General features: G+C 38.2%; 1 protein-coding gene and 1 long non-coding RNA gene across 3 annotated transcripts in view; one reads left to right on the top strand and one right to left on the bottom strand.

Annotated features, from left to right (window-relative positions):
* Window positions 1-21,458, top strand: part of NR5A2 (nuclear receptor subfamily 5 group A member 2) — a 79,023-nt gene that overhangs the window by 48,845 nt on the left and 8,720 nt on the right. For both annotated transcript variants that reach the window (XM_063407682.1, XM_063407680.1), the window contains exon 6: window positions 2,766-2,913. In XM_063407682.1, coding sequence (XP_063263752.1) covers window positions 2,766-2,913 — 148 coding nt within the window. The remainder of the gene's footprint in view (window positions 1-2,765; window positions 2,914-21,458) is intronic.
* Window positions 1,086-14,904, bottom strand: LOC134555748 (uncharacterized). Its single transcript, XR_010081480.1, has 3 exons — window positions 14,658-14,904; window positions 2,261-2,424; window positions 1,086-1,191 (listed from the first exon to the last, which is right to left on the bottom strand). It is a non-coding gene; the product is annotated as an uncharacterized LOC134555748 (long non-coding RNA).

Here is a 21,458-nt window from a genome sequence, read left to right as displayed (position 1 = left end):
GATTGGAAGGTAAAAGAATTAATACACATTTTAGTATCAATTTCTGCATAAAGGACCAAGCAGGCAGAACAGTGTAGTCTTTAATGTGACCACTTTCTCAGAATAGACATTAACTGAGGCTTTTTCATGCACAGTTGCTTTTGTATAAACTGATTGACACCTTTGGGGGTCGTCTTTCCACTGACTCATAATTTTGCTCACTCTTGAAAAAAGCCTTCTGCACACCTACTATTCTCTAGTTAAAGCTGAAAATTCAACTCATCATATTTACACAATTAAAAAAAAAATCCATTCTGCGTTGTTTTTAATTGCAAATCCTACTCAAGGGACCAATTCTCCTGCTTAGGAGGCAGCCCTGTGCCTTCTACTAGAGAACCAACTGCAGTCAATTATGGTAATGAAATGTCAATAAATATAAAAATTTAATACAGCCTGTTCCTGGTGAGTGGCAGATGAGGACTTGCCTCCCAGACAAATTTGCTGGTGCTGCAAATATTAAATGCACCTGAAAGAGGAGCAGGTTGCCTGAGAGCTCTCCAGTAGAGGGATGCTGGGAGATCCAGGCATCTACTGGGTTTTTCCATTATGGCATAATCGCTGCACTAAGGCCACTGATATTCTTGACATTCAGACATCTTAACTTCTTATTATGAAGGGAGTAGCATATTTTCCCCACAAATTGGAAGCTCAGTAAGGGATTTTGAGCTTTTTTTCCCCCCTCTTAACTATTACAAAAGGGAAATTAAGTTGTGAAATTTCATATTTATATGTGACCAGTTTCTCAATACAAAGCAGTTGGACCATGTCACTACATTAAACTTTGAGTAAAAATTATTTGAGGTATGTTACTTTACTTTTTCTTATTATTTATATATGTATATATACATAAAGAAATATGCATAAATGCACCTATAGAAAGAGTGATAAATAAGAGATGAACTAGAAAGAGGTTTTTGAAAGACGGATAGGCTGGGGTTTCCAAAGATCAGATCATAGTTTTGCCACAGATTTCTTTGGCCCTGAGTAAGCAGTTTAATGTCACTACTGCAAGTTTCCCCAGGTGTAAAAGAGAGCAATAAAACTTACCTCACAGGATACTTCAGCATAATCCATTGATTTCACTGAAGCATGAACTCAACTCTAACTGCTCCAACACTGAAAGTGTTGTTATTCTTACCCTCCATTCAGAAACTGTAACCAATAAGAATACATATTTCTGAAATCTCTTCTTGAAAGTCAGTAGCTTATTGATTATATTAAGGTCATTACCAGGGAAAGTTAATTTTAGTTTCTTTTAGTCATCTTTCTATCTTTTCTTGCTGAAATTTTGTCAAGTTAAAAGTATTTCAAGGTTTTTTTCCTTGTTTCACAAGTCAATAGTTTTAAAATAAAATATTTTTTTAAAAATATCAAAATGCATGTTCCTTAACTTTTTTTTAAAAAACCCAGATTTTAAGGGATCAGAGCCTGGAAAAACAAAATTTTGCAGTATTTGTTTCCTGTGGTGATACCTCTCCATTCTTTATTAACAACTTTATTATGAAACCTTAGAGATAGGCTAAGAACACTGATACCCTTAAACAAATGACTAACCCCAAGCAAGAACTTATCTTTGTGTTTAGTCTTAATTTACAGCCAGACTTCACTTAGATGAAGTATGATTAGCAATTTCCCTGTTGCTCTGGAGGCTCCTACAAGAGAAAGGTGTTGGTAATACTGGAGCATTTGGAAAATGTGTCCCTGACCCGTTTAGGTCTCAGGCAGTTGGCCAGGAGTGGGTCCTTGGGGAACAAGCAGCACAGCAGGCTGTTCCCTTGGGACAGTGGCACTTGCAGGGGATGTGGAGCACTGCTGAAATGTGGGCTGAGCATCGAAGCTGAAGCTGCAGCTCAGGTCACCCATTCTGATACAGCAGTTACACCCTGCTCCCCACCGAGCCCACGTGTTCCCTCCAGCTTTCCGTTGGGCCTCTGTACACAAGGAAAGCTCCCAGGCAGCTCAGCCTGCCCCGAGAACAGGAGGCAGCGTGAGCAGGGCAGCAGAGCCCAGAGCAGTGCCCCTTGTCCCCCAGGCCAGGGGAAGGAGCTCTGTGCTCTGCGGGCACTCTGGGGACAACGCCAGGGCAGCTGGGCTGTCACACACCTGCCAGCCCTCCTTCCCCTGCAGGGCAGCACTTGTCACAACGTGTGAGCTCCAACCCACTCCGACAAACACAGGGATTCTGTGTAGCTGAGGAGAACAGCATCCACCTACACAATACCTCTGTTTCCTATGGGAATACACGAACATTTCTGGGCCTGAATAGAAGTTTCTGGCCAAGTTCTGGACACGGGACTGTTTCCCATGAATATTGTTGTGTCCCTCAGGAGAAACACAGCCAGGGTAGGCACGAAGATCACTCCATCAGTCATTCTTCATAGGATCCTAGGATTGCAATGAGAACAGGAGACACAAAAAGGAACAAAACAAATTGAGATGTGGACAGCTACCAGTGTCATAAGCAGCTCTCATATTTAAAGCTTCTAAAAAAGTTAATCGAGACAAACCAGCACTCACAGTGATATCACATACCATTAAGATATATGGTTTAATGTTATTTTCAATATAAACCACTGGGTTAAAATTGGTTTATATGTAAAATCATTTTACATCATTAAATTAAGACTGATTTCTGTATCCAGGAGTATTCTGGTTGTATATTATTACTTGGAACATCCTAAAGTGTGGGCATGACAACGAGACAGGAATACAATTCTCTTTTACAGGTGGATTATTCCGTAATAGTATCCCAAGCTGGAGCCACCCTCAACAATCTTATGAGCCATGCACAAGAACTGGTAGCAAAGCTTCGTTCGCTGCAGTTTGACCTACGAGAATTTGTCTGTCTCAAATTTCTGGTGCTGTTTAGTTTAGGTAGGTACAGCCTAATCTTCATACTTATTGTTTTTTCTAAAAACGTGGAAAATATACTGCTTTTCTTCAATCTTTCATGAAACATATGATTTTGAAATATGTTTAATGAGGTTCACGGTAATCTGAGGATAATTTTTAAATTATCAGTTGCAGGGAAATTATGTATAAGGATTAAAAGTGTATTTCCATAGAAATGACTCCTAAAACCTGCAGAATTTAATGGAGTATTATAAACCTTCTGTATTTTGGTATGTGAATACTGAATTTTCCAGAACAAGGATAAAATTCTATTAGACATCCTAGAGAACAGTAGAAAATACAGATTGCCATGCTCTTCTGTGATACTGAATACAGTTTTGTAAAGCATATGGAATGGAGATATGGTTGAAATTTCCCTCCTATTCAAAGGCAGCTGTGGTAAGTATAAACTATCTTTGAATGTGATGGCTGTCACCCTGTAACCCATAAATCAAGAATGTATCTCATAGTTTTTTAAAAGTGAAAGGAACTCCTAAAGTGCAAATTAATGATAATAGCTTTAGGACAGATCTGGCTAGACCTTTAAAGGGAAGGTTGTTTTGTACTAGTGGAGAGGACAGAATGGGAAAGATACCTATGCAAGACAAATTAGTTAAACCAGTGCCATCCAATAAATCAGTTGAGAAAAATCATTGGTGCCAAGAATAAAAAAGATCTTAGGGAGATGGATTCCTATTGACTTCACGGGAAGAGATTTTTCTGCCTGTCCTGTGTTTCAGGTTTGCACTTTGTTGTAAAGCTGATCTAAATGAACTTTGCCCAAGTGAATGGTTTTTTGCTGGCAGACAGTTGAAAGGAGAGACTTAAAATCATAAATAAGGTCAGACCCAGGTCAGACTCCATAGCAAAACCTTCTGTTTTACTGAAAAGGTGTTTTTGTCTGCAAAGACAGTGAGCAGGTGAGCCAAGGACACAATGAAAGATATCAGCAGTGGAGACATTTAGTAATGCTTTTCTTTCATTTTTGGTTTAAAAAAATCTGTAAAGAAATAAAATTCTAAAAATAAATTATCATAACATAATTACAAGTAGATTAAAAAAGACACTTTTGATCACAATGTAGATCTCAATTACAGTCTTAAATATGTCCCTTCTAGCTGTTTCAGAATTTGAACCTGCTTGAGAAAATTGTAGATAAAGCTCCCTTTAAATGCAGCGAACATAAAAGACCAGTACTTCAGAGGTACAGGGGACAGAACATGCAGAAGATAGAAAAGAATGATTTTACAAATTAGAATGAAATTAGAATGATGCTAACAGAATGGATCATTCTGAGGTATGTTCATTTTGAATCCTAGGAAGAGATGATGGATTTCCTTGGTAACTATTAACATTTTGTATTCAGGGCTTCATTGCTTGAATATCTTAGATTCAGAGAAGCAAAACAAACCATCTGTTGCAGAAATTATGTTTTATGAATTAATCTGATAGAAAACAAGAATTCATATTTCCTAATTCCTAATAAGTAGGTTTTTCAGTCATTATACAGTGGCACAAATAAAGCCTGTAGCTTTCTTCTGATAAAATATTTAGAGAATCTATCTCAGTTCAGAAACGTTTTAAATTAGCTGAATAAATGAAGTGCATTTGGAAAATTTTCACATTTAGATGGCTTTTTATTTAATGATTTTCATCAGCTATTCTGGTACTTTGCACTGATTTAGGAATCATTCTCACACCTCTAGCTCCTCTAATTCTGCCAGGTACTGTGCCCAACTTTTGAAGCACTTGGGCAGGAATAACCTGCAAACTTGTACCAAGCCAGGTCACCCAGTTTTTCTCTCATTTATGCTACTATAAACAAGCTAATTTTGCTGTTAATAGGAGCCTTGTAGTCACATCACTTCCATAGAAAAGTGATGTAGCCAAGGCAGGTTTGACACCTTTGAAAATGATTAGTTCAGTATTTAGTATACAGCAGAATTCCATTTACTAATAGTCAGAGCTAGATGTTACAATACAAAGAGTAAAATGCAAAGATGGTACCACTTGACCCACAGGACAGAGGCAAATATTTAATGAGAATGATGACAGATTGAAATGAAAAACATAGATACCCTTTCCAGCTAAGCACTTAAGTTTGTGCCCAAAAGAACAAAGGAATCATACAGCTGAAATTAATGACACCTCACAGCCCAAGAGCAAGTCAGGTTTAGAAGACACTGAAGTGCCTAACAATGCTGGTAGGCATTCAGCAGGGCTGTCAGAACTAGCTAAGCATCAAATTCTGCATAAATAACTGGGAGCAGTTATTGTACCTAAATATCTAGGTGCATTTAGCACATATCTACATCTCTTAGGCATCGCTACAGAAAACTGGTCCTAATGCCAGTAATGTATCACTTTGTAAAAAAAAATATTTCAGAAACCTCAGCTGTTGACAGCCTGGTCGTATGTTTAGTGGAATAAAAAGTGCTTCCAGACATAGTCTTTTTACATTTCTGAGCATGTTTATATGAGTGTTAACCAAGCAAATGAAACCTTTTATATTGCTCTTTAGTCCAGTGCTTGATTGAAAAATAAATGTCTACTATAAAGCCTCTCAAAGGCAATATGAAGTCAATAATCCACAGAAGTAATTTATTGAGAAGAAGTTGTTTGGTTTTTAATAACTGTATAGATATGAGGCTGCCTTGTAAAGCTGTTTGTTATTCATGGCTGTACCGTCCTGTCTGTCTCTCCACAAGACAGCAATCTCCTTTAGGGCAAAGAATTTGGTCTCTTTTTTCTTAACATTTCAGAAGTGATTATCTCAGTAAACTAACAGTAAAACCATGTTCAAAACCCAAAGCACTTGGAAGAATTTTTCAAAATAGAATTAAATTATATCAGTTTTGCTTGCTGGATTTTAAATGAAAGAGGTAATTGTTCGTTATCTACTCGTGAGGAGTGCCAAAGGGTTTATACAGGGAAATGTTTTTGATTTTTGGCAGCATTAAAGCAGATGCTGCTGAGGCTTAGCCAGATGCGTGTTAAGTGTAGCTGCTGTGGCTGGCAGTGCACAGCTCCTCCTGCAGTCAGGCTGCCTGGCCTGGCCACACCTTGCTGAGTGAACCCCCAGCACAGGAGCTCAGGTCCCTCTGACCAGTACTGCCAAATACATCATGGTACAGTGGACTCAACAATTATTCAATAAGCCAGAACAGTTTCGTAAATAGTCTCTTAAGTGTGATTTCTCTTTAGTCCAGTGCTATAGAATATTTAAATATGTAGAGCTACATAATTTTTAAATTTCCTCTCTCAGCTGTAGAAAGCAAATATCTTTACAGGTAGGTAGTTCTCACCTCTCTGTACATAAAAGTCTTTCACTGCAGTTCCCCTTGCCAACCCTTCTTTGAATGATGTTTACATTATATTTGCAAAACCCAAAACATGTCTATTTTCTGGGGCATTGTTTCTGTGATTTCACATATAGAGATATTCTCCCCTTAATTCCACCTTAGGGAGTGAAGATAATCAATATGTCAAACCACAATTTAACTCAAGTATGTCAGCCAATTTTTCTTCCAATCTAAAAATAGGTGGATAAAAAAAAAACCTAGCTCAAGAGATATGCAAGTATGGATTTCTCAACTTCTTAGTTGCAGTTGAGAGGTTTCCTCCAATGAAGAAGAACCAACATGGATACGATAATGCAGCAGCTGTAGTCACACCACTGATGGAAAGTTAGTGGCCAGGCACAAATTGCAAAAATGGGAAGGAATAAAGAAGTCTTTGACTGACTTGAGTGTTAAACCTACTTTTAACACTACTGGATGAGCTCATGTCTGACACTTGGAATGCAAACATCTGAGAAAGGTGCTGATCACACAGTTCTGTAATTGATTATCAGATTTACCACCAAATACAATAAATATCTCTAGCTTTCTAAGAGTTGGCTAAATTGAGGATAATGTGAATTCTTTATCCTAATCCCAGAGTAAAAATACACCTAATTTTTCTATGGCATATAACCAGTACAGCCCACAGTACACATTCTCAAAAAGTAGACCAAAAACTAAATACAAATAATTTGTCTTTAATAACTGCTGGCTTGAATCAAGAAACATTACAGATAGAAAATGTGTCAGTTTATCAAGCTCTTTGCATTTTCATTGCCATATATGACATTAGTTTGGAAACTCCTTTCTCTCTTTGTCATAAAACAGAATTAGAAATAAAACAAATAAACAAAAGCAAACAAATCACCCCATATATGCTGCTGAATTGTCTAATTCTAGGGCTGAAATAGATTCATATGCTTCACTGGGAGTTGCAATTTTGACTTCACTAAAGCCAAGAGAATTTCACTCTTTTTTATTGGAATCAAAATTTGCTTCCTATCACAAAAAAAAATTCAAAAGAAATTTTCATCAATTAAATTTTATAAATGACTGCATTTAAATAAAGCTTGAAGAACCAAATGAGTGCCTTAAATGGGATACTTTCTGTCTTCTTCATTTTACCATCCAGTAGCTTTTCTGGACCGGTCATTTAACCTGAAATCAGCCTTTGTTTTCTCTTTACAAAAAGTTCCCATTTGTCCTGCTAGTTTTTGTTATGTGGACTCAGCAAGGATGATTTTTCAAACTCCCATGGGAGCAGTGTGTAAAGTGGAATGCCACTAGGAAAAAGTTAGACATCATTTGAGCCGTGTCCAGGCACTTGTCCAGCCGTGGAGCGAAATGCTGGACTAGGCAGGAGCTGCCTGGTGCTGCTCCCTCGTCACTGTCAGGACACAGACAAATGTACCTCAGCTGAGAAATGAAGGCTTTATCAATGCAATTGACAAATAATTGCAGGGGCACGATTGATCTCACATCCCACTTAACATGAGACAAGAGGGTCCAGTAAAAATAATAAACATTTAATTGTGGTAGACATCAAACAATGGGCTCCTGCTTAAGCAACTAAAAAAAAAAAAACCAGCAAAAAAGAACTCAGTTTTTACACAAATTACAGCCTTACTTAAGCAGAAAATTCAGCAGAAATTCATCTAGATCTGCAATACTCCGTTCTCATTTCTGTTAATATGAGAGGAATATTAGCAAGAGAAATATTAGAAAATGAATCTTTCCTTGCTTTTAGTCTCCGTAAAGTGTCAGAGCTGAGATGGGAGGAGGTATTTGAAGTCCTAGGTGCCACCATTTGCACATATGGAAAATAAATGTGCCTTTTTAGATCCTAATGCAGATGAAAAAGGCTGAAATGAAGCGTACTCAAGGTAGACTCTACCCCCAGCACTCAGAAGAATGGAGGGTGTTCCTGTTAAACGTGCACTCAGGGAGCAGCAGCACAAAGCCTGCCTGTGCTCTGTTTCACCTGGTGCAGTAACTCACATCGATGCAGTTACACAACAATCTGCAGCTGAAAAAGCAGCTGTTGCACTTTTGAGTGTACTTTGTGTAACATCTCTGTTCTAGTCACTGTTCTATTAGATTGACAGACCAGCAGGATCTCTGCCTCAGGGACCTTGCAGTCTAAATACACAGGAAAGATTTTAAAAATGCTGCAGCAAACTGTGATGAAAATGAGGCTGTCAATACTCTCACTTCCATAACTTTTGCTGAAGGTTAATATCATATGTGGGCAGACAGGACAATAAGAGTATAAGGATCAGCTGGAGGTAATATAACAGGGAACATTGACTAAATTTTTGTACTAATTATGATAGTTAAGAGCACACAAACAAATATAATAGGAGAATGAAATTAAGGAATTAGTGAGACAGGGGATTTTATCAAACCAAAAGGAAAACAGAAAAGAAGACCAGAAAATTAGATAGGCATCAATTCATGCAGGATTATAGATAACTAAGTGTACTACAGATGTAAAGACATAACCTGGCAAAGTTTGCATGTAGATCTTGATTGCAGATAAAGATGAAGTAGGTGCTGTGACTTTGAAGTGAGAAGTATTTCATGACAGTCTTCCTTGGCAAGCCAGTGCAAGTCACTACTGGAGAGCTTATCCAGGCATGGACTTGCCATTACAAATATGTCCAGTTCTCACTCACAGGAGCAAACAGTACTCAGGGCTTAATGCCTTCTCCAAAGTGATCACTCTCACTGCTTTTACTTTTGGGAGTTTGTAAATATACAACTATTTTTATGGGTCTTTTTATATATGTGTTATTCATAATACACGTGTTTTATTGGGCTGTCATAAGAGGTGGTTTTATTTTAACCGTTGGCGGTTTTCTTAGATTCATCCATTCTGTTACCCAAGGATGCCTGTACAATTGCACCTGGTAAACATAAACCAGCAGCTGAGGGGTTCTGGAGAGCTCTCTGGCACAGCTTCCAGGCTCCCCACATTACATCTGAATTTAGAGAAATGCTTACTGTGTACCTGTCTGATTCAGCTGCCTCAACCCTGATGTCCAACCACAGTATGCTCTGGAGGCTAATACTGGCAAAGAAACACTGCCTAAACTTTATGTAATCATTTGGATTCAGGCAGGATCGATTAGTATTCAAGAGACGTGACTGCTCAATATTTATACCAGAGAGACTTGGCAGAGGCAAATAAAGGTACATAAAGCTGATGCTTGTCTTAATTAAGTGCAGTAAAATAGGTGTTGGGGATATTTTTCTTAGTGAAGAGAGCAGTTTAGCAATGACCAGATATAACTCATTCTGAAGTTCAGAGTTTAAAACTAATCAATATGTATTTATAACAAGGGAGGAACTAAATATAATTTATTATTAGCTGACAGCTAACTAATAGATAAAATCAAGATTTATTTAAGTACCTTTTTCCACATACCAATTTCTGACAAAAAAATTGCTCACTTGAATTCTTGATTGTTTTTCGGAAGCATTTCAAATAGACTTTTTGAAATGACTGTCTCATATGCAGAGTGCCTGGGAGGGAACCCAATAAATGGGGAATGAGACATCTAGCTAGGATGATCCTTTCACTGTGAGAAGCTTATCAATATGTACTTATTTTATAATGAGGAATCCTTAATGGCAGGTGACATTTTTAAATGCTCCTTTAAAGTACACAGTCTCCATATGTGCTGATGAACACGTGTCGACTGACAACGCAGAGATCACAGGGACAGTCCCAGTTCACCCAGCCCAGGCTTCCCTCAGATATCACTACCAAAAGGTTTTGAAAGAGAATGAAGAAGGTTGATAAATATATCTGGCACATTAAGCACAAGAAGCAGAAAGGAGAAAGTGGAAAAGGATTTGGTCTGGAAAGGTGGTGGGTGGGAAATGGAGATGGCATTCCGGGCGAGTCTGGGGCAGGAGATGACCTGGTGACACTGAATGACCCATGAGAGGAGAGGCAGCAACAGCCACAAGGCCTTGAAAGTGAATGCAGGGGGCAAAGGAAAGCTGCCAAGACAAGGAAGCAATGAGATAGGAAGGGTGCCACTGCCAAAGGGTGAAATGATGTGATCTGCTGCAGCAACGTGGTACCTGTAAACAATTTAATCAACTAAACAATGTCCCCTGTGCACATCCCATGAAACTCAGTGAGAATACATTCGCAGGATTAGCTCTGTAATATTAGTGTGGGATAAATTGTATTAGAAATACAAATTTAAAGGTGAGGATCACTGTCTTTTGGAAGATCTCATCTCTGGATAGAATGAAACTCAGCTTCTTTAAATCTGAAGTCAAGATGGCACTTCTCTAAATTATTATGATAGAGCTCAGTCAAAAGTTACAGACTTGATGCCCAACTGCTGGATGGAAACTTATGGCTTGCAGTGAGCAGAAGACTGAAAGAGGTAAAATGATGATTTCTTGTCCCTAAATTGTCAAGAAGTTGAAATTTATCATGCCTTCTAATTTCAGGTTTTACAAATATTTCTGTATTTGAAAAATTCAAATTTGGTAACTTTTAATGCGAACAGTTACCAGCAATCTTACATAATCCCTCAGTGCTGTGTGTTCCACACTGCCTCAGAAACCAGGGATCCATTTCTTACTAGAGATGATGAGGGCCGGCAGAACCATTAAACAGCCAGGCTGCTCCTGGAACATCAAACTCTTCTCTGGATCTCAGGCGAAGCAGCCAGGCTACTCCACTCTGCCACTGGAAGAGCTATTCCACTTTTCTACTTTAACCCACTGGGAAAATAAAGCAAATGAATATGGACAAAACCTCATTTCAGAATAATCTCATGAGGGACGTTCTCCTTTCATGGATGCAGCATTGCTCAACAGAGAAATCAGCCCTTTTGTCTCTAATTCTGCTTCTGCTTCCATTACTTTGAAGTCTCTAAAATAATATCTCAACTATGCAATCTGGTAAACAAAAGCAATAGTTATCTATCTTCGTAAATAGTGGTAAAATCCAGAGTATTAAAGATACTTTGTAGAGGCAGATTGGAACAACACTGTTTGAAATCTCCACAGATTTTATAACAAACATCATTTTAAAAGGAATCTGATTCAAAATATCTTGATTAAATTTTGAGAAAATTTGATCCTTTCCTTTATAAATCACTTAGCATGAAAGTACTTTCTTGTTGTATTTTCACAGTCTAAAACTTTGCAAAAAAAAATTTTGACAATTCATCTTTTGAGAGACTATTTTAGAAAGTGGGAGAGCTTGACCTGGCTTTTATTTCTTTATGGATAAGCAAAGACATACTCATTTCACTTACCTGTCAAAACCCACAGCAAAGACAAATAATTAAAAATTTCTCCTTAAATTTCTAATGATGCTAAATGGTATATAGAGTGATGACTTTGAAAAAGAATGTTTTGCTCCTGAGAATACTATTTCAGTGAGCTGACAGGTTTTAGTCCATCCTCCTATGCAGGTTGCACACAAGTGCAGGCAGCATGAAAGAAAGTAGGACAGTGTCTATCTTCCAGGTATCTGTCTTAATGAAATCTACAATCAATGGTTTAGAGGGAAAAAAGCATGTAATATAAAAGGAATAAAATACAAATGCTGGGTTATGAGGAACAATTCAGAATTAAACCAATATTTTTTAATAAATAAAATTTTAATCATTCATCTCAGCCCTGCATGGAGGAGTAGTGAATGATAAAATTCTTCCAGGAATCCCAGAGAAAGCCTTCTGTTTCATGGGTGATTGAGTTTTTTGAATAAACTACACTAAATTACAGAGGAAAGTTAATAATTGCTGCTGATTTGTCCTGATTTTATTTCATTAAATGCAATGAATGCTTCAAATTCATACCTCATGTAACTGTTGAGTACAATGACATTATTCGAGGCATGAATTTGATTCAATCTGTTCATTACTTGGTTATGTTGTCTGCTTGTCTGACAGCTGCAAGCCATGGAAAAAAGATTAACCATCTTCAGCAAATACTTTTCCTTTTCATGTCCTTTTTTTTTCTAAAATGCATATTTAACAAGGTTTTGAAATAACAATAGGATTAGATGCTTGAGAGAAAATTAGGTCATATATTTGTTAGATACAAATCTTGCAAGTAATTAGAAACATGGGTATCAAGCAATATTTGTATTCTGTACTGTTGCCTTTGTGTGGAGACAGTGGGGATTTCAGAACAACCCAATCAGTGTGCTCTGCACTTTTTCCCTATTGTGTTTATAGAATACTAGTAAGGATGGCTTTTAAACTCCTCTTGTAAGGGGGAAAAATTACCTGCACATAACCCACATCTGTAGGTGTCTCTACTTTTGGAATACTTTTACAATTCCTTACCGTGTTTAGATCTTTAAGCTGCAAGTTTAAATGTATCATATAGGTAACAAAGGAAATATACTGTATTACATAGAATCTTTTTAGCTGCTGTTGGCAGAAATCTGTGATATCAGTGACTACTTTTGTTAGTCAACTACTCAGCATAACATGGAAATAAATGATAATATATTAAAAATACAGATAAGAGAATGAATATCCTAAATCTTGGAGCCAGTAACACTACCCTATAGTCTTAATTTGAGCATATTCTTAAATGTTTCACTGAATGAGATTAACTTTGCAGTAGTAACAGACAACTCATTAAATACTTTTAAAATCAGAATATATAGACTGAAAACTGCCTCATGTATTTCTAGTCAAGAAAACACAGTGCAGAGGCTCTTAGCTGAAAGTTTATACATGGGTAATGTTGGCCATTTACTGGAGATGCACTGTAGACTATGGCAAATTTGCCTCTTTCTCATACCCCTTTGCTGCTTGTACAAGATTGAGCACTGAATGAGAAACAAAAGCAGTGTCTGTCTCTGAGGGAATTAAAATAGAGAGGCGAAATACTCTAAAGGAACAAGGGAATTAAAATAGAGAGGAGAAATGCTGTAAGAGAACAATGAAATCACAGGTGAAAAAAATGATCTGCAAGAGGGATGAGAGAAGAATGGTAGAGAGGAGCATATCTGGGCAGACCAGGAACCAGGAGTGATTGATGAAAACAAGGGACAGCAGTGGTGTGGATCAGAGGAACAGAGAGAGACCAGAGGGCTTGAGATAGAGTAAAAAAAAAAAAAAAAAAATAGGGGGAAAAGGCCAGGAAGGAAAGAGAAACCATGGAACTGTGATCAAAGCCAAGCCAGAAGCGGGAAGGGAGGAAACAGAAACAAACAGGAATGAAACAGTGAAGGAAAATTCAGAAACAAACTTTATGGCCCAGCCTTGGACTCAGCTGGAATCTTGAATTGGGAGACAGAAGGGGACTGTGCAGAAACACTCTTTCCCAAGTTTGTGGCTTGGAGTGTATCCCAAATGATTTCTGCTGGCAGGAAAGGGGTGGAGGATGAAAGTTGCAATTCCTTAGGTTCTGGCAATGCTGCTAGCAAGAATGGATGAACCTTTCAGAGCAGGAGTTCCTAGTATTGCCCTGGTCCTGTGCAGAGCCATTTAGCACGGGACAAACTGAAAGAGTAAACCCCAAAACTGTCCATGTGGCTTGCAAAAATTTAATTTACACATCATCCTAAGGGCAGTTTAAGAGTCTTCTTTATAAAATTATTGAAATAAAATAAAGTCCTACTTTTAATATCATCTTCAGTAGTGGGAGGGTTTGATGTGTATTATAAACATATTAAATAACATTTCTGCTTGCCAAGTGAAGGAAAGTCTCATCTCAGCAAAGAGAAAGATTTCAACATTAGAATGGGGAAGGAGACTACAAGAGCATCTTTCCTCCCCAGCACCAAAAATTCTAACAGAGATCAGCAAACTGCTTGGGACAAGATAGACGACACTCTCCAGTCTTTCACCAGGGGAAAACCTACAGCCTAAGCAGGACATTATGTTCTTCAAGCCTGGCTGAGGCAGGTTGGATGGGTGGTAGCCTGAGAAAGTCCTTTCCTCTTGTCTAGGACCATCCTATTTGGGACACATTTCCCTCCAGAGAATGGAGTCACCAGCAAATTGAAAAGGACAGTATCAAACTCACATGCCCTAAAAAAGTGCGGGGAAACAATGCTGCACAATGGAAATGTCTTCCTGAGAGGAACATTGTGAGAGGTTACTGTGGGAGCATTGTCATCCAGACTGCACACTGTGCTCCAGCTGGCCACCTCTTACCAGCAGTACTTCCTCCCTTTCTGTTTTGAGACAGGAAAAAAAAGACCCTCACAATTAATTAAAACCATAGATGAAGCTACCAGAGATGAGCCAGGGAATAAAGAGGGAACAAAGCAATTAAGAACTTTCCTGTTAAAAACTCACTAGGTATACTGTAAAATTCAGAGATTGTTGTGCCTCTCAAAAATGCAGCAGAGAGAAGCAGACACTTAAAAGAGCTTTCATTACTTACGTGCCTTTGGCTCCCTTTCAGGATGTTGTGGAACTGGAAACAGCTACAGTAAACGTATTTTCTCTGCATTTGCCTTTCTTGACACAACACCTCTAATATTTTGATCTCAAGAATAATCAGCTCTTTTGCATTTCCTTTTCAACTAACTGCAGACTTTTGCAAGTTAAAAATTAATGACAACTTCTCTTCCTTTTTTTTTTTTTAACAAAATCCTTCTGTGCTCTTTTCTGAAAAAAATTAAAAAGTCTTTTCCCTACAACCTGTAACCATTTGTCTAAATGGCATTCCCACCACTCTTTCTCCCTCCTTTGTGGTAGCACACAAAACGAATTCCACCCCAACAACCTGGTTTGTGGAAACCATTACTCTGGAGACGAAACATTGTGTTGTGTCCTTTACCACTATTACAGGCAGTCAGTCTGTTGGAACATATTGGACGATTATAGGTTAGTCTTACAGAGAAAGCCATGGGTTTCAAGTTAGCAGTAACCATCTATCAATTCTTGAGATTATACCATGATTTACTGTCACAACGTCATGTATTCTCTGATCTTCTGCCTCCTGTGAAACATTGTGCTTTCCTTTTCTATTGATGTATCAACTATAATAGTTACAAGCAGCTACAGAAAAATCAATAGTGAACTTTCATTACTGTGCACATAAAGAGTACCATGCTGTGAGAGCACCTAGCTCTTAAATAGTCACCAGCAGTAAGGTACACTACGGATGGCTGTTATTCTGGTCTAAATGAAGAATGTCTGAATTGGAAACAACAAATATTTAAGATTTTTGACACCATTGGATCTATGTCAAGTTTTCCAGTATGTGATTTTTTTTCCCTAAAGTGTCAGGCTTGATTTGTACTTTCTGTACTGTTATCTGTGTATTTTTAACTATAAGGCTGGCAGAGGAAATTAATACCAAAATAAATTACTGGGCTGCGCTTAACTTGGTTGGACAGAAGTGGTAAGAATTGTGTTAATCTTTGCTGAACTAGTGTATCTTATTAGCCAAAGCAAGCTGACTGGTGAACAGACCAATAATCTCTGTGTTAAACACAAATAGGATGGAGTTGAGGAAAAGCACTGAGTTGCTTTTCAACACAAGGTTTGGAAAAAATAATGTAATTTTTGGTTTAAAAATATTTGCCTGCCTCTGGGAACACATTAACTTGCAATTAGGGAATGCAAATGAAGAAAGGCAAGAACAGTAAGTAAGTGAGTGTGTTTCCTTGAAGGAGCCTGGGCCGTTTAGCGTTTCAGGTCATTTCCCCAGCAATTGGGCAGGAGTCCCTGCAGGGCGGGTGGGCAGCTCTGCTGCAGGAGTTAGTGGGAACTTTGGCATTTTGAGACCATGGTGATTTTCAGCTATAAATTCAGTGGTTGATGATCAATACCTTAGTTTTGAAAGCCTGTGGATTTCCATGAAACAAGCGTCAGGATGCACATGTGTGCGCACATTAATTGTATCCTGCCAAATGCATATCCCACTGCCTGTCGTGGCTCCAAGGCTACAGGAAAGCACAATTTCTTGGCTAGTGGGGATCTGAAGGCCCATAATTCATGCTCCCCCTGTTAAGCTGTGACTGTGTTGTCTATGGAAACATCTCATCCATATCTGACCAAAACATTTCAGTCTGAGCTGAGCAGTGAGCACAAATCTGGAGTTTTCCTGCTCTGTTCCTTACTGAGCAATTGAAATGTTAAAAATCTGCTGAGGCAGTACCTTGCTGAGAGTGTCCATTCCTTTCTGACTAGGACTTCCTGTCAAGAAATCAGAGGTAGCTGAAAAATAAAAATTCTCTCCTAAGAGCTGCATGTTAGAAATGCACGTGTAAGAGTATTTGCTCTACTCCTCACTTCCCTACCCTGTTTGACTGATGAATAACCCTGTTGCTAGAGGCACTTTCTGGTGGGCTTTTCTTTAGCTTTCACATCTGTGTATTTAAAAGTTTATGGAATAAGGATGAAGAACACATCCAAGTCTTTGGAAAACTGTCCAAAGAGTCTATGACACACACTGGGTGCCTCTCCAGTGTCCTCCAGGCAGCACTGACACTTGCAGTGTAGTTGCACCAAAAAGTGTCCTTATTTGGGCTTCTGTCATCCCATTTGCTAAACCATTTCCACAACTAAGCTCAGACATCTGGGACAGTAAAAAGTGAAATTTGCAACTTCCACTCATATCAAATGTCAGAATCAGCATGCTCTCAAATACTGCAGCAGAACATGATCTCCCTTAGTTGTGTTTATTGTCCATGAAGCCAATACTGGCAGTACTCCTTTGCACATCTAAGCAAATTCATGGGCTGCTGCAGACAGGTGTGGTAGTGATCTGGTGACTGGTACACTCCTGAATATGACCTTACCAAACCTGTTGGCTCTTTTCATCTAAGCCAGCATGGTTTTTTGGCAGTGCTAATTTGATAGGGGATTAAAAAAGCACCAGCTTTGGTGTACCATCAACGTCTTGTGACTGTCTGCAGCTACATTTGCACAGAAAATAACTGTAACTGCCCAAAGTAGAGTCCACCTCTTAATAACAGTAGAATTCAAATGTTTGGATAACAGGCATCATGTATGTGTTTCTACTGTGCTTTCAGTACTGAGAAAATAATTGAAAGCATTTCATTTTGTGTTATTTCAGCACAATCATATAAGAAAATAGTTCTGTTGCTGATTTCCACTTCTCATATCTTACACAGGCAGAAGTGATTTTCTTTTCATGTTCTTTCTGAACTAGAATCAGCTTCCACTGTTGCAACTTGGTTCAGTGAAAAAAAACCTCCAAACTGTTAGCGCAAATATTGGCATACTGAACTAGTAAAACCATGTCTTGAAAAGTCTCAGAAAAGGCTAAAAATGGGGTTTTGAAATCAATGACTAAAAGACAATTAGTTCTCACACTAAGCCTTGTCTGAAAATAGTGCAAGAGGCTTAAAACTCTGAATTATTTGTCAATTATCTTGACAGAAAATCATAGTAGAGTGCTGTACCTCTTAGATTGGCACATCACTAAAACACCTTTGCTTAATTCTCCTTCTCTCAGTGAGAATATATTATAATAATTTTTGCTCCTGTGGGAATTTGGATCTAAACAAAAGAATAAAGCCAAACAATATTCACCCAGTAATAAAAATCTGGTATGAAGTTCAATCATTATCTGGAAAGCACTCTAATGATATAATCCAAACTGGCTAGTCTAATATTTTTAACCAAGTTGAAAAAGTTTGAAATGTAATAATTAAATGCAAATACAGTTCTGATCCCAAAGACCAGAAGAATGCCTTTAAGCTAGTATTTATAACAAGAGCTATTCGACTGAGCTCTCTTGTAAATTTTATCATACCTGAGGCAGTTTTCCTCAGTCGATTAGCTGGAAAGCTGAATATATCCTGAGGCAAACCAGACATCTAGTACAGGCTAAATTCAACTACTGGAGCTTAAATTTGGCTTAATATATCCCCACTTGGATCTGCCTGTTTAATTCTCTTTCATATGATAACGTTGGTTTATTCATAGTCTGGACTTGCCACCTGAACAAACTGTACCTCATATCTTATTCTAATGGAATAAGAAAACTTTGCAAAAACCACAAAAGTTCCTGACTGAAAATCAAATGCAAATTTGGGATTAAAAACTGTTTTGTGAAGTGACTACAAGATTAGTACTGAGAGATTTTTTCCCCTAAGGAGTACTGCTTTTTATGATCATGTATTTTTTATACTCTGCAGAGACAGATGGGCTTTATAAAGGACAGAGCCTGATACTCAAAAGGGCTTCAGTGGCAGCTGCATTTCTGTGTTTTAACCTCAGTAGAAATTTATATCCTATATTTTTCTAGAAAATATTTATATTTCTTCTTTTTGGATTATATCACCCCTTGGTCAAGTTCCAGTGGCAACAGTAGAAATACCTCTGAGATTAATCTGTTCCATTATTCCTACTTTAAACAGTACTTGAGTAGCAAGACAGGGATAGAAAGGGAAAGGAGAGATAATGTGCAAGCTTCTCATAGGGGCAATAAAGGCAAACATTCAGAAAAGTTACAAATGTCTAGGCAAAAGCACAGCAAAATTTTTCTAGGTAAAAGCAAATCTCTCAAAAATTTTCATTCTTTATTTTCTAAATATTCAGCTGCTTCTCACTAAATAATAGATTGTTTTTTGCTCCTCTTAAAACTATACCACACTATTATTGCAATTTGCATATAACACCCTTTCTGCCTCAGTTCCTAACTTCAAGGACTTTGTATGATGTCCTATCACCATTCCCAGGAACTTCATACATATTTATGACGTCTTAAACTATTCACACCCTACGAATTTCAGGCATTGACAGATAATTCCCTTAAAACACCAACAACGCTGTGTGCTATTGAAGATTAAAATGATGTTGCAGAAAGTAACTGGGGAAACTCTTTGGTTCAATAAATTTCCTATTTACTCTAATTTTTAACTTATAATAAGCCTAATTTCTGCTTTTATGAAATTTGATACTGTGATACTATTGCTCTGGCTGTAGATTTGCCTGCATGTAAGCATATATATATATATATATATATATACAAAAGCTTGGTGATAACAAGATAATTAGAACAGTAGTTTTGTTATCAATGCTCATTCTAACTGAATATTCAAAGCCCAAACATACACTATGACCCTGGGATGAGGTGAAGAGTTCAGAAAAAAAAAAGAGTTTTGACTCACTTTCTTTCTCGGTTTATCTGCAAGACCTTCACTAAATCATTTCTGCCCTCATTGACCAACATGTGCTCGCATACAAATATGACCATGCCTCCACAAGGCAATGGTTGCACATTTTTTTCCTAGAAAAGAGAGACATAGACTGAGACATTTTTTCTAGGATTGATCTGTCATTTACCCTAAGCAGTCACTAGATCAAATGTACAAAGCAGCCTAGAAGCAGGAACCAGGAAGCCACATCAGCCCAGGCAGGTTCCCTTTCCACCAGCCTACAAAGGCAGGCACTAAATTTGGGTTAATTACATAGGGTTAATTTTTTCAGTGCACCAGCACAGCTTCATCCTGAAGACTGGAGCACACTTTCACTGAGAACAGCCTGTAGCAAGCAGAGACCACCCATTGGCATGGTGAGACACTCCAATTGTTTGAGGAATTTCCTTGAAGACACAACAGAGCACCTGCTCTCCAAATTCCTGTTCCTCTGTCACGTCTTCAAAGAAAGCAGCAGCTACTCTTTTATGTGGAACATAATCCATCAATGAATGCTTAAGCATGGATTAAAATACCTACAGAATAAACCTTTGGGCCGTGGATGGACTGCCCTCAGTCCCAGATTAGCAAGAGACAAGCAACACATTTCACTGCTGACCACAGGTCAAGGGCCGGGCTGGGACCTCAGTAGGAGCAGAAGTGCAGGCAGGGAGGGAGCTTCAGAAAGTGATAGAAAGTGAGGTGGTAGTGGAGTTTAAGCCTGGAAAAGACAAAGTGCCAGCAGTGGAACCACTGCTTGGGACTGTGCTCTGTGGCCTGTCCCCGCATCTTCTGGGCTGAGCCATAGTTTCAGCCCCACTGGCTCTCCACACCCCTGGCTGTGTGGATCTACCACCCCTGGCTTTGTGGCTGTACCTGGATGTATTTTTCCCTCCCAAGCTGCAGTGAGAAATGCTGGACTTTGTATTTAGGGGTGTAGCTGGCTGTGGACTTTGGGACAGGATCTGTGAGCAATCCTTCCATCAGATGCCTGGCAGGATTTTATTTCATTGTGTTTCAATGGCCACCATATCACGTATGCTTCACATGCAAGTAATAAGGATGTTGGTTCCCGGGGTGTCAGCACAAGAAGTGAGTGGAGATTTTGTTTGTTTGTTTGACTTGCAAGGGAGTAAATGCAGCCTGAGCTGCTAAAAGTCAAGATGTTTTATTCTCCTGAATGATGACTCAGTAATTACATCAGTCATAAAGATTCAAGTAATCAAATTAAGCTTTGCCCTTTGTCTTTACTGGGGCTGTAAGGAAAGAAACAATTGAAATATAGTAACCTACTTCCTCAGTCGCACAAGGAGAGGAATCCACCTGATTTCCCCATGTCTCTCTAACAGTGGTGAAAGCAATTATAAAATTACTCGCAAAATCAATAAGCATGGTTTTTAACAGACATCAGGAGCTTCTTGGTAAGAGTCTATCATTTTACAATTTTTTTAGAACAGAAAAATAGCTTTCAATATTTTAAATAACATTAGAAAGAAACCTTCCACTCTAAAGCAATATGAAAGTGTTTTCGTTGAGTCTGAGTTGTTCTGAAAGAAACCAAAAGTCCATCAAGATTGAAAACTGAGGGAGTGAAATAGGATCCAGACTAAGAATTGCAGCTTGTTCTCATAAGTATCTTATTTTCATTTTAAAAATATATACAGACTTGCCCAATACTTGGGCATGAATGACACATTCTGCTATAGAAGAATTTAATTAAGATTTTCAAAACAATGTGCCCTTTATCAGATGTTACGTTCAACTGAAAATGAAAATTACTTTATGACCCTAATAAATAGTCAGAGATCGACTGTTGCACTGTTACAGACACTTAGCCACTGCCAAAAAAGAATCCTAAAGACAGGAAAAGTTTTCTACACATTCAGTTTGGACTTGGGAGTCATAAGAAAAGTGCATTTTGTTCTTACGGTGTTGAGGTTTTTCAAGGTTTGGAAAGTGCTAAATATATGCAGCTTATCACTGATTAACAAACATCTCTCAAGAATTGTTTCCCATGACTTCTAAGTGAATAATATTCAGCACAGTCCTGCTGCAATAAAATGGAG

Source organism: Prinia subflava, chromosome 10 (assembly GCF_021018805.1).
Source record: "Prinia subflava isolate CZ2003 ecotype Zambia chromosome 10, Cam_Psub_1.2, whole genome shotgun sequence".
Classification (NCBI taxonomy): domain Eukaryota; kingdom Metazoa; phylum Chordata; class Aves; order Passeriformes; family Cisticolidae; genus Prinia; species Prinia subflava.
Note: the sequence above shows the minus strand (reverse complement) of the source record. Positions and strands in the feature narration are given on the sequence as shown.